General features: G+C 34.9%; 2 protein-coding genes and 1 long non-coding RNA gene across 3 annotated transcripts; all 3 read right to left on the minus strand.

The window, feature by feature from the left end:
- Positions 1–7,302: 7,302 nt before the first annotated feature.
- Positions 7,303–8,771, minus strand: LOC145168943 (uncharacterized). Its single transcript, XR_013742190.1, has 3 exons — positions 8,361–8,771; positions 8,207–8,291; positions 7,303–7,909 (listed from the first exon to the last, which is right to left on the minus strand). It is a non-coding gene; the product is annotated as an uncharacterized LOC145168943 (long non-coding RNA).
- Positions 8,772–8,943: 172 nt separating this feature from the next.
- Positions 8,944–10,156, minus strand: LOC145106187 (uncharacterized). Its single transcript, XM_079043206.1, has 5 exons — positions 9,900–10,156; positions 9,743–9,795; positions 9,584–9,633; positions 9,152–9,275; positions 8,944–9,002 (listed from the first exon to the last, which is right to left on the minus strand). Exons 1-5 carry the CDS (start codon positions 9,947–9,949, stop codon positions 8,944–8,946), a joined length of 336 nt encoding a protein of 111 aa, XP_078899332.1. The 5' UTR covers positions 9,950–10,156.
- A 410-nt stretch (positions 10,157–10,566) lies between these two features.
- LOC145168944 (GDSL-like Lipase/Acylhydrolase superfamily protein) lies at positions 10,567–12,522 on the minus strand. The gene is made up of 5 exons (XM_079087586.1): positions 12,128–12,522; positions 11,900–12,027; positions 11,413–11,655; positions 11,019–11,277; positions 10,567–10,905 (listed from the first exon to the last, which is right to left on the minus strand). Exons 1-5 carry the CDS (start codon positions 12,363–12,365, stop codon positions 10,679–10,681), a joined length of 1,095 nt encoding a protein of 364 aa, XP_078943712.1. The 5' UTR covers positions 12,366–12,522; the 3' UTR covers positions 10,567–10,678.
- Positions 12,523–14,237: the final 1,715 nt, after the last annotated feature.

Raw genomic sequence — 14,237 nt, forward strand, 5'->3', positions numbered from 1 at the left:
AATTCCTTAAGAATTTTTTTTAGAATTTATAAAAAAATCCAACTCTCATCATCTTGTCGAATAAGAGATGAGGGAACCACCAAGGTCACGCTTGCTTTAACAAGTGAAATAAATTCCGCCAATTCATTATAAAAAGAATTTGGACTTCATGAAAAGAAGACCAACTTCTACCAAAACCCGTGGAATAGGCAGTAGGAAACCCATGAAGCACAGGTTGCACTTGCAATTACAAGTGAAATAAAACTGTCAATTCAATTACAAAGCACAACATTTTATATTTTGATTTTCATAAAAACGAGTACCAACTCCCACCAACCCATTGAATAAGCGGAGCCGAGAGACTCTGGTTGTGCTTGTGATGACAAGTGGTGATGCAGACCGTCTATTCATATCAAGTAGCTTGTAAAAAACTATATTTGGATTTCGTGAGATGAAACCAACTCCCACTAATATCCGTCGAATAGGCAGTGGGGACCAAATAAACCTAGGCGAACTTGTAAAAACAAGTTAATGAGCCGTCAATTCGTTTAAGAAATTTGGACTTCATAAAAGGAAGCCCAACTCCCACCAACCTTTCGAATAGGCAATGAGGGACCCACAAAAGTAGGTCAATACTAACTAAATGAGACAAAGCTTGTAGGCTTATTGAGTGGTTCTGCCACGTATCTGCCTTTAACCCTCCATGAGGTTCTCTCTGATAAACCGACAGTCTCATCTGCATTGTCTATTGGAGCGGACCAGAAATGATCATCACAGCCACCAGCGTTGTCTTCGTTTACCAAGGCTGTGAGTTCGACTGTTTGTTCCTAAGTAACTCCCGATGTGGTGTATACCTGATTTGGTACTGTTTGTATCTTTTTATATATCACCGCCTTCTGTTTCAGAACTTTGGATTTATCTTGGGACATCCGAGCGAATTCAACTGAGTTTTCAGATATAAGACCTTTGGTAGATTTGGTTTCGCTTTTGACAAATTCTGAACAGTCAACCACATCCTCTACAGATATTTCACTCATATCACTGTCCTCGTCAAATTCAGAAGTGTTTTCCACATTTATCTTATTTTCTGAACTCAACTTGGCATTCAATGAGTCAAATTTCTGCATGGTTTCGGTCTTGATTTTTAATTTATCATTTTCATCCAAAAGGTTTTTAAGCATGTCCTTATGGTCTTTGGACTTAATAAAGGACTCGATTTTATCCAGACCAATCTTGTAGGCGTCAGAAATTTCATCTGAAGAAACAATAGATTCACAATTATAACCATCAATATCGACTTCGTCATCCTTTAATTCCAGGAAAGGAAAAATCATTTTATGAATATTTTTACCAATCTCACAATCTAAATGCAATTGAGTGATATTAGTATATAAACGTTTAGCAATAAAGCAAAAAATGTTTCTTTGTTTCAAAAGCTTCAAATTATCACGTTGCAAATAAATTACTTCATCTTTCGTCCTAACTAACTCCACTTCCTTCTGCTCTATCCATATCCTTCTTTTCTCACTCTTTGAAGACATCCTGCTGATTTGATCACTTAGGATAGAATTTTCTAGGCGATTTTGTTTTAGACTACCACTTAAACTAGAAAACTTGATTTTTAAATCGTTTAATTCCTTTTCATAGTTATTAACTGGTATTTTCAGAGATTCGAGGATAGATTGTACCTTCTTGATCAACTTATCACATTCGTTGATCTGTTCTCCCATTGGTTTGGCTACGAAGCACTTGTCTTCTCTTTCCTTCGCTTCCTCACTTTCGCCTTCGGTTGTGTAGCCTCTCATCTGTGACACTCCAGCAGTCACCATCAAACATCTTCCAGCAAACTCAGAGTTACCTTCCTTCGCCACAAAAGCCCTGCCATGCGTGGACTTGCGAACTTCTTCATCTTCAGAGTCTATAGACCAGACTTCTACGCCTCCGAACTCATCATCAACAATGTTTCCCTGCACAATTAAAGCATTCATTGTATTGTTAGATGTTTTCTTCTTCTTTATTTCCTCCAGCTTGCGTGAATGGTATGCCTCATCATCTTCTCCATCCTTCTTCTCAGCCAGCTTCCTTAACATGCAATCTTTAGCAAAGTGATTTTTGTCGTGGCAAAAATTGCAGTCATATCCGGAGTCACCAACGAGCTTGTTCTCCTTCTTCGCTTCTTCATGCTGAGGAGCGTTTTTAATCTCCTCTTTCGCCTTTTCGGAACTGTAGCTCCCTTTCCAGTTTCGGTTCTTAGAGGTAGGGAACTTTTTGCGAGCAAACTTTTTGGGATTAGAGACCATTAAAGCATATTCATCATTTGTCAGATCACATTCAGATAAACCCAACTCTTCTTCTTCTTCATCCACGTTCTTCCCCTTAGAGAGAAGAGTCAACGATCCCATACCAGAAACCACATTCGTTTCCTTAGTCACAACGCTTTCGGGTGATTTGAGCATTCCCACAAGCTTCGCCAACGAATAGGTTTTGAACTGTTCATGAGCTTTTACAGTCGAAACCACCGCCATCCATTCGGGTCTTAGGCCATTCATAAAAGTGACCTTTTGCTCTATTACTTCTCTGCCAATACCATTCTTGATCATTTTGCTAAGGAGATGATTGAAACGATCAAATGCTTGAATGAGTTTTTCTTCTGGCTTCTGCTTGAAGTCACCGAACTCTGAGAGCAAAAGAGTTTGTATCGAATGCTCTAAATCCTTATCTATGGAATATAGCTCCTTAAGCCTATCCCAGATTTGTTTTGCTGTTGTGCATGTACTAACCAGACGAAAGGTATCCGATTGCAAGGCCAATCTGATCATCCTCGTAGCTTTAATGTTGCAAAGCAGCTTGTCCTTCTCGTCTTTAGCAACATCTTTCACGTCAATCATCAGCTGATTGTACTCCTTTGGAGTCTTGATGACTCTTTTGGTTCTAGTATGAGAAAAAGGACCCACAATGATTGCTTCCAAGATTAGATAGCCATTGTCCTCTGAACCGAGAACATAGACTTCAAAGTGATGCGTCCAGACTTCGTAATCTTGGGTATACAAGATCGGGATTCTCGTAGTAGATCCGATGATGTTGGATATGTTGATGGGGTTGGTTTGTGAATCATCGAGAGACATGACGACCTGTTTAGAATATCTGTCAAGAATCAGACTTGTGAAGATTGAATAGGGTAATATCGAGATCTATAAGCAACGTCAATGAAGGAATGATGGCTCAACAGATTCAATAAAAGCGGAAACCCTAAGAAAATTCTTCAAAAAGAAGAGATGCGTATGATTTACACAACCTCTTGTTTTGATATCAATTGATGAGTTGAAAACTATTTTAAGATCGATTAGATTCTTAACAAATAAATCAGAAAGTAAATCAAAGCATAAACACACAACGAATCAAACAGATGTTGAATGATTAAAACAACAACACCTTAGAAGAGCTCGACGAAGAACTTCTACTGTAGAGGTGTGCTAGGGTTACAGTACTATCAAAGGAATAATAATCAAGAAGCGTATCTAAGATGATGCATGCATGCACCATAAATACTAAACCCTAATATCAAATACACGGATGGACAGGCCCAAACTGTGAAAACATTAGATTAAACTAATAAGCCCAATGACGCAACACCTAGACTCAACAATGAGGAATAGTTCAAGCCTATGTAGTCAAAATTTATTTGATCTTTCTGCCGATAATGGGAGAAGTCGATATCTTTGGGCCCTTGATGATTTGGTGTTGACAATTGAATGATTGGCTGAGTTAAGACTGAGTTGGTTAGATCAACAGCTAGTCTGATAAGGTCATCCCAAATCTCTATCGAGAAACATAATCTTGAACACTGCTATTGAATCATTATCCATGACTCAAGTTGATATAGATCTTATGAAGACCAAAGGAATTTAAAATCACTAGTCTAAGAGATGTGTATTTCAAAGTTATGATAAGTACACAATTGCTATCTATTGTTAGTAAGTATTGGACTGGATTATTCATCGTGTCTTGTGCAAGTAGGAGCTGTTGGAAGATGGTACCCATAGCCACAACAAGTTGGTAATATTACTATTAATAGCAGTGTCCTTTTGGGTTACACGCAAGAACAAAATGAGTAAAACTGGAGAAATATTAATTATAGGGTTTTAGTTTGTTAATTAATTAATTGTTTAATTAATTAAATGAAACGTGGAAAATCTGGAATGTTCTAGATAAATGATTTGAATATCAGATCATTATCAAACATAGCATAATTATTTAGAGACCAGATAATTATCTGTTAGGGTTTGAATCCTCCCCTATAAATAGAGAGGCCTAAACTGGATTTGAGTGCTAGAGAAATCAGTCAAAACCCTCATAAATTCGGTGGTTCCTTCCAGATATCGAAAGACTTAAAACCCTCATCAGCGCACCGTAGTAAAAGGTTCCCCGCGCCATGTAGCAGGCTTCGAGTTTCAGATCTGTCTGATTCTCATTCAGGTTCTAGTTTGGGTGATTTCCAACATTGCTATTTGTTTCTTATGTGCGATCATGAAAGAGGGATTCTCTGTTGGATCCTCCAAAGTCTGATCAACTGGCAAAGACTAAGAAATTAAAGACCACAAAAGTATGTCTTTTTGTTTTATTAGGTTCCTAGACATGTTTTGAACATGGATCCTTTGTGGCCAAAAGACCCTTATAAGCCCAACATTACTTCCTCTGTAAAAAATAATAACTGGGCATGTTTACTTGGTTATGTCACAGGTTCTTTTCCTTTCAATTACATAGGGATTCTGGTTGATGCAAAAACATGTCACTTAAAAAAATTGGAAACCCATTCTTAGTAGATTCCAAAGAAAGTTGTCGTTATGAAAATCGAAAACCTTATCTTTTGGTGGGCATCTAACCCTCATCAAAACGGTACTTGGTAGTCTCCTTACTTACTATTTCTCTCTTTTCAAAGCCCTAACTTGTATCATCGATTTTCTTGAAAAAAGTAGAAGACGCTTTTTATGGGGTGGATTCGAGAATGTATCAAAAATTAATTGGGTATCTTGGCTAAAGGTGCTTGCACCTAAATATGATGGTGGTTTAGGCATAGGGTCACTCAAATAAGAGAATACAATGAGAGTACTAAAACGGTACTTGGTAGTCTCCTTACTTACTATTTCTCTCTTTTCAAAATTGTGATATTTTTCACAAATTGGATAAAAAATCAGTGGCACATATAGCAAATTAATTTGTGATTGGTGATTTATGCAACATTGCAAAAGCTGCAAGGCATCTCGACTCAATGCACATTAACTTTCATGATGTATTTCCACATATTATAGGTACCAATGATAAGACAATCTTTTGGAAATACACTTGGTTCGGTAACTCTAAACTACAAACTCGGTTCCCTTTTATATATTCCTTAGAGTCTTGAAAACATTGCAAACTCTCGAATCATGTCTCACAGGATGGATGCTCCTGGGGCTAGAAACAACCTATTATTACTGGACATGATTTCAAAACTAAATTTGCCCAGATCACAACCATCATGTGTGATCTATCTTAAAAAAATCTCCTAATGATCTTAGATGCAATCTTTCCCCTAATGGTGCTTATTCAGTTGATGTCATGCGCCGAAACCTTGATGCTAAACTGACCATTTTTTTTGCAAAAACTATGTAGCTTCGTTAAAAATGGCTCCTCTTACAAACTCATGGCTAGTAAGAACATAATTTCAGTTGTTACTTTGAAAAAAAGAGGTGTAAACATCTGGTCTTTATCCTGTGTTATGTGCGTACATTGAGGTAAAAAGGACGAAAATATGGATCATGCGTTAGTTTAATGTGAAGTGGTGACTAAAGCGAGAGAATGGAATTTCAATTGGTGTGGCATACATCAAACATACCCGACTAGTGTGGTTAATTTCTTAGATTTCATGGCATCATGGGGAAATTGCCCAAGGAAAAGAAAGTATTCATAACAATTGCTTATTCTCTTATGGAGCTAATGGAATGTGAGAAATGCCAAGGTTTCAACAATGTTTCTTCATTCCCTGAGAAGGAAGCTGCTGATTCTATGTCTTTATCTTTTGTTTGGTGTAAACATATATGATAAATATTATCTTGCAATTGGGGTCTGGAATTGTTCCCCTCTAAATTGCCTTTAACCTGCTTTTGTACTTTGTCGGCTCATGCTTAGTTCCTTGCTAGGCAGATAGTATTTGTTTAATTATATTCATTCTCCGTTTTCCAAAAAACTAACTATTTATCATTTGATAAAATTATAGGTGCACACAATCTGTTAGCATAAAAGCACAATATATTAGTTAGATTATGTCTCCAAGGAAATATATTTTATGTAAGTCACAAAAAATGATCATTATTTGTTTTCAAGAATAACCAGACCATCCTTGAAGATACTTATAACTACACTTCATCAACGAACTCACGATGTATACATTCCATTTGTATCCATTTTTATCATCAAAGCTAATCTTTCCAGAAGATTTCAAGGTGTTCTTATGGCAGTTGGAATGTGTCTTTGTTGTACATTCCACAATTATGTCCTTTATTCTTGTACCATGTAAATCCTTGAGCTATGGCACAACTGATTTGATTTCTCTTATCCGACATGTAACCTTCCGTCCTCATACATTTCTAAATCTTTAGAATAGAAACAATATGTGATACTACACATTAAACTTATCTTAGAACATTTTCGTTGTTGACTAGTGTTTTGCTAGAGCTAGAAGAGTGTTAAAGTTTTTCTATATTCATCTCTCCCATTGGCTAATTGTGTGTTCATGATTCCCTTGGATTTTTCTTCTTTGTTTTTCATAATACAATTATATAGAAAATAAATTCCTAAAACTCTTGTCCACAAGTTTATTCATACCTTGTTTGGATTAATTGTATCCACCTCATGATTCAATAAAAAAAGATTCAATCTTTACATGACCTGAGAAAACATCTATTTCCTTTTCGTGAGTAGCAAGGAGAAATCAACGGTTAATGTAATCAATTTTCATATGAGCTCAAAATTGGTAATTTAAATTTGGTTATTTTCGTAATAGCAGATCTCACCCTTTGTATGGTGATTTTAATGAGTATCTCTATATAAAATGGTATGAGATCCAAGATTCAAAGTAAAATCCATGTTATAATAACATATCCTTGCTAGATATTTATATGTAATATTTTTATTTTAACTAGAAAGGTTTCCCCCGCGTTGCGGGGGTTGGAAGGTAGCTTTTAGTTTTTCTGGAGTTTTTCCATTGCAAGTGTTTTTCCTCTTTCATAATTATATTGGAAACAATTCAACGCAAACTGATAAATTAAGAAACGGCATGTGCTATTTGTGTACATATCGATTAGGCTGTCATGTTCAGGCGACATATCGATGTGCATTTTTTCTTCACCAAGAGTGCACTTCATAATGAGAATTACTATCGTCGAATCCACTTGTGACGGGGATTTCGGCTAATTTGATGGACCTAATGGACAATAAACAAAACAAAAAAACTTAATGCACAGATATACAAAAATATATTGCTATTTTGGAGTTAACATTTTAAAACCAACATGTTTGTCCCTATGCTTTGTCAATGACAAAATCTATTCTTTGGAGCTGAAAAAGAAACCAACAGGAGTTTCATTATCGAAGGAAGCAAAACTATAAAATATTTTAAATTTTAATATAGAAAAAATAAGTGTATTCATAATTTGTTCAAACCTTTTGGCCCATTAGGAGAAGGTTTTAAGATATTTTGCAGTGTAAGAATCTTTCGTTCAGCCAGAAACTCAAAGACCTACCATGGATAATATGGTGATTTAACAATTTGTGTATGATATTAACTTTCTCACACTTTCTAATACTTACCTTGAGAAGCTTTCCTAATGTTGGAATCTTAATGAACTCTTATCTGTAATGTCTCTCATTAGGTTGTGTAACATTTGTAAACCTGTAAATTCAATAAATAAACACAAAACAAAATAATAAGGATTTTAATGATTAATAAGGATCACATAACCATCTGTATTTAAAAAAAACATTTTGTTTCGTATGTCTACACAACCAAGGCATGTTGATGGCTGATGCAAATTCCAAAAACAGGAACGTTTCCAATAATGCCCTTCACCATCTTAACGAATCTAATACGTACGTCTATTTTATATTCTTATGTGATTTAAAATAAATAGGGTGATTTGGTTTCAGAAAAAACAGTACAAAAATCAAGAGTTATATGAAGCAATCTAACCATTTGGAGGTGAAACGACTGCCCCGAAGCAACCCATCTAACATTGTTGCAGATCGGAGAGACAAAATGCTTGATGGAATTGGCACTGTAGCATGTAAAAAGGGTTTATTAAAAAAAGTAAAAAAAAATAGTTAAAAGAGAAGTAGCCACATACCCATTTTCGCCAAATGCATACTCCATGGATTTGTTTAATTTCTTTAATAATGCAATTTCCACGGCCCTTGAAGCCTATCTTCATCAAGAAATCATTCAAATTTCTTTCTCACATTTTTCAATTTTCTTGCTCATCCACCTAACCAATTCAAGGGCAACATGGGTTATCAAGTTTACCATATTTTTAGATTATGAAAATTTGTCAAAACTCACTGAATATCAAATAAATTCCTTTTTTCTACATTTAAACTTAGGACCAAATACTATTAATTGTACCATTTTATCCTTATGATAAAAATGGATTTATGCATCAAACAAACTCTGCAATCAAAATAACCAATAAATTCTCAATTCAAAACTTCAAAAAACTATGCAAAACAATCAACAAAAACAAACAACATCAACCTTGAAATCATACCCTGCATCGATCTTTTAACCTCTGATTAACCCTTTGAAGTGAACGGCCAGTCAACCAAGAAATTGTACACACATCTGCATTAGGATGTACAGAGTTGCATTTAAACAAACAACATCCACCTTTAAACATAACATTAATTTACATATGGAAAGTATTATGTTTAACCTTAGAAACAAATAAATTTAGCCATAGACTTGTGCTTTAAGGCAACCCTAACAGAATAATCTTTAAAAGTTACAAAAAAAACTCAAAAAAGCAAGTGACAAATTTCTTATGATATTCATGTTGGAAACACAATAATTATCCACAGATGCAATTAGCCAAATTTAAAAAAACCTACCAAAATACCAAATTCATTTGAAAAGTTGAGTTACCTTCTGTATGAGGATCAACAATGAATTTTCTCATGCAGTCAATGAAGTTGGTCCCATTAAAATGATCCCCACCAATGGCTACACATGTGGAATGTCCTAGCCCAACAACAGTAGTTTGGTAAACCTATAACAAAATGAACAAAAAAATCATTCAAAAAGTTGCATAGAATCAGAATGTTTTCCAAATTCATAATAAATGAATTAAACTCAACCCAATCCAATAAAGTGATATGAAATCCGTTTGTGAAATGATAAAGTACATCTAAAAGGACGAGAAGAAAAACAGGAAAAGTGAGTCAAGCATTTCATCAAATAGCTGGTGGCCACAACTTTATCCCCAATTGTAAACATCTTAGTTTTATGTGCATATCTCTACCATTCACGAATCTGAAACCATAAGTTTGCTCAATCTCTACCTCATATCCTTCATACCTTTCCTCTTCTTCTGTCGCTGATTCTTCTGCTCCATTGTCCGACGATGCCTACATACACACAAAAGAAAAAAATCTCCAAAATTCATAAGCTACGAATTGCTGTATAGAAAACACAACAAAGTACAAAGCCAGAAAAAAAAAATTAGGAGATACTTACAATCGATTCTATATGAAAACAGATATTTGTAATCAACAACCAATCGATTGGTCCTACTCAAGTCCAAAACCAAAACCGGAAAGGAAATCAGGGGCGAGATAGTTAGAATCAAATAGAAGTGTAACCTTCTTCAAATCCGAAATTAGGAGTGAGATACCTGGAAGTCATAAATCGATGTTGAAACCCTTTCATTCTGAAATAAGACATCGATCCATAAGAGCCCTCTCGACATACCAGGAAAACGCACCGCAAAACTCACAAACCCAGCTACAGTCACCACAGTTGAGGTACTGGGGAAGGACAGAGAGGCTATCAAGACGTCGACACTTCCGGCGGCCACCAATAGGGACAACAACCGACGACGAAGCGGCGTCGTCAGCAGTCCGCTTCCCCGGAACAGCCATGACATAATAAAACGACAACACTGCGGGAAGAAAGCAAGCAAAATTACGACAATAGAGGAAAGAAAAGAAGAATAACAGAGGAATATTACCTAAGAGAGAAATAGGGAGTGAAGCGGAGAAACCGAACCGGATGACGAACAAAAGGGAAAGACAAAGAAAAAGAAAGAATGATCTGCAATTAAAAAGCAAAACAACAGGAAGAAGACACGTGGAATAGAGTAATATTTGACACGAAATAGGAACCCGATTATAAAAACACTATATATACTTATCTTACCGATGGGAAGGAACAGAAAGAAGATAACGAATGCGGCATAGAATCACAAAGCAAAGTGGCAAATAAATGAAAATATAGGGACTAAGATGGTAACCACAGGGACCAAAATAGAGAAACACGATCGTTTACTGTTGAAATTTTTCACAATCTTAATATATATATAATAATGTTTCATAAGTACACAACCAACATAACATTTTTCTCGAAAGAAACATGATCTTGGCCTGATTCACAAAACCATCCGTAAAAACACAATCACAGCCTAAATTGTGCCAATTGCTGAACGTTGATAGGATAACAGTCGGTGGAGGATCCAGAGTATGCCCTCTGAGCAAGAACAGCATTCGCAGCTTGAGTTGGATGGAAAGCATCCCAAAACACGTATTGATCACGGTTGAAGCATGGTGTTTGTAATGGGAGGCATGTCATTTGTCCTTGGTTCCTCCCTACCCCACAACATGCTGTATCTCTCACTGTAAACCCTGCGATATACAAAAATATTTCAAGTGCAAATTCATAATCCCACTCATTCACCACTAGAACAACTTCTCAGGATGAGGTTAAAATTAAGTTGTGTTGTCGATTTTTTGATTACCGTATCTTGCAGGATTATTCAAGATGTCACCAAAAACACCATATGTGTTTCCATAGACAAATATGGCTCCAGGGTGCGATCCGTCATTAAACCGATCAATTAGTTTTTTGAGTCCCTCGTTAAAGGGTCCGAGCATCTGGTTCACCGAATCAACGCATCTCCCAGCAGGTGCTTGACCAGTGGCTAACTGATTTGGAATGCACCCAAGTGGCCCAATCCCTGGTATAAAGAATTTCCGTAGTCCTAAACTGTATAGTGCCTATATATATTGAAAACACTCATAAATATTAAAAAATATAGCAGGTAAAGAAAACACTTAAAAGACATATATATATATATATATATATATATATATATATATATATATATATATATATATATATATATATTATACGTGAATTTGGAGGGCATAGCGGTTGAGAAGGGTGTTGGCAAATGCTTCAGGAGTGTAAGTGCGACGTGAAGCATAAATGTTTGGCATGAGGTAATTGTTAATGTAGTCGTTGCTGCCAAATACCATGACTACTATGGAATTTGAGAGTAACTGTGTGAGGTTCCCTGGGCTCATCATGCTCCTTAATTGGCCTAATGTCGTCTCAAAGTTCACAACTTGTTGGCTCAGGGTGTAACGGTCTCCCTGCAATAAAAGCATGCATGAAATTAGTCAATTAATGCCGCATCCAGATATATCCTTCAACCGAAATACTTTTGGACTTTTTAATTAGTTCAATTTTTTGCTTTTATGCACTCCAACATAATCATGGCGCTCCACTATGTTTCTATTTCATGGAGTTTTTAGTTGTTCATTTAATATTTCATAAATTTCTGACGTTAAACATGGGGTTGGTTTGACTTCCAAAGTCAAAAAGGTAGGAAGTTACATAGTGTGAGCCACTTTCATCTAGGATGCCACCAGCAGCTGAAGCATAATTGACACCCCCTAGGATCCTATTTCCGGCCGTTGTGGGGTCTAAAAATGGAGGTGGAGCGGGTATTCCCAACCAATCTCCTGTACACAAAAATCATTAATCCTCCCACGGTTAACTTATAAATATACAACTGATGAATAAAAATGTTAATTTATGAATGTGAAAGAGTTAATTGCGTACCAAGAATGTCGCTAAATGTTCTTGCATTACAAAATCTACCAGAAGGACCGCGATAGTAATCGATACCATAAGGATAATAATTAGCTTTTGCCATGCTCCTGAGGAAGTTGTTATTCCCATTATCCACCAATGAATCTCCCATAACCCATATCGCTGGAGCCTGCGCTACTCCCTTGACACCTTTCCACCAACATGCCACCACCACTACCGCCGTGAACCACCATATGCGTCTGTCCATTGCCAATAAAGTTTAAACACAGTTCTCCGATGTAAAGATGAAGGAGCTAGGAATTAACTTGAATGACTATATATACAAAATTTTCAATCATAGGATATATATGATGAAGATTATCTGTTTGAAACGGTGAAAAAAAGGGTCACAATTCTCTAGCTAATGTCTAAAAATAGTCCTTATTTGGAGGCTTTTGTGCACTAAAACTCTTAGCTTTTTGACTTCTTTTTTTGGATCATAGTTTGGCTATGTCATGACGTTTATGATAGCATACTCGAGCAAAACTCATGTGACAATTTCTATGGGCGGTATTCACCGGGTCTCACATGGGATGTATGTAAGAAAAACAAAAACAATAATAAAATGGTAAGATTCTTTTAAGAAATTTAAACTTGGACAGATATAGGTTGTAATTATTAGTAGGTGTTAAATAAGGAAAAAAAGTTACTCCGAATGAATTTTGGTTTCGATAAAGATATCGACCTAGATCGACCTTGTTTATATCCGTCTTGATATATCTACTTGATAATTTTATCCTTCCATTTAAAAAATAAAATTTTGGACTTTTTGCTCTTGAATTAATATTGGAGAGATGGATTATAAAATTCCATTTAATACGGATGAGATAGAAAGATTATATAACATGTTAGTTATTAGTTATTCTTAAAAAGAAAACGTATTCACTTACTTAAAAAAAAATAGTTCAATTATTTTCGTAAAAGGAAAAGTCTTGTATTAAATCTTGTGGTTGTTGAATTGAAGAAAAAAAAAAGCGACGTTGGTCATTTTTTTCTTTTCAATTAAACCATTCAATTCGGTAGTCTGTGGTATCTTAGATGTTTTTGACGCATAATTTGTCATTTTAAGTTTGCCATAAAATTTGTCAATTTTGTATTATGTGTCATTTTATACTTATATTAAATTTTGTCCAACAAAATAGTGGAACTTATCCGTATCAAATATTCGAAGCAATGTATATCTCAAATCGCAATAATATGTTGCCCAACAAAGATACTTAAATTATAATAATGTTAAAAAAAAAAAAAAAAAAACTTGATGATAAGTAAACATTCATCCTACTCCTACTTCATATCATCACTTGATGAATCCAAAACACATAATCCTTCAACTTCTATTTGTGTCAACGAACAATAAAGTGTCTGAGAATATTAGTTGTATATGTTTTGATAATTTGATTTAAATCCATATCCAACATTTTCAAGTGACGATATACAACTACTGGAGTATGGTGAATGTTTATTTATCGTCAAACATTTTTTTTAAACATTATTGTGATTTGAAAATTTTTGTTGGCCAACATTTTATTATGATTTGAAATATACATTCGTTATTTGTATGTATTCGTTTGAATACTTTTCAAGCGGTGATATGAAAGTGAAATGTGATTAATATTTATAATTTATCTTCAAAAACATATAAACTACCACATAATACAAAAGTCGAATGATTTAATTGATTTTTTTTTTGTTTCATGTGTTTACGTGGAAAAAATGATAGAAATTGATTTTTCTTAATAAATTCAGTGAGCAGATATAATGCAACACTTTTTTAAGAAATAAAACGTAAATAGTTTTGTTTCCTTTGCAAGACTTTTTTAAGAAATAAAACGTAAATAGTTTTGTTTCCTTTTTTAAGGTAAGTTAACATATTTTATTTTTTAAAAATAACTAAGCATATCTATTTTTTCTCTCTCTTCCGTGTTTAAAAAATATTTTATATTTCTAATATTTGATCGGAGGCAAAAAAAAAGTCCAAACATTTATTTTTAAGTAGAATAATAAAATTATCAAAACCTCTAAAAATATCATTTTCTATTTTTAGAAAACACCTTTCGGTTATGACAGTTCATCCCTAGCT

Source organism: Lactuca virosa, chromosome 4 (assembly GCF_052849685.1).
Source record: "Lactuca virosa cultivar CGN04683 chromosome 4, Lactuca_virosa_CGN04683_v6, whole genome shotgun sequence".
Lineage (NCBI taxonomy): Eukaryota > Viridiplantae > Streptophyta > Magnoliopsida > Asterales > Asteraceae > Lactuca > Lactuca virosa.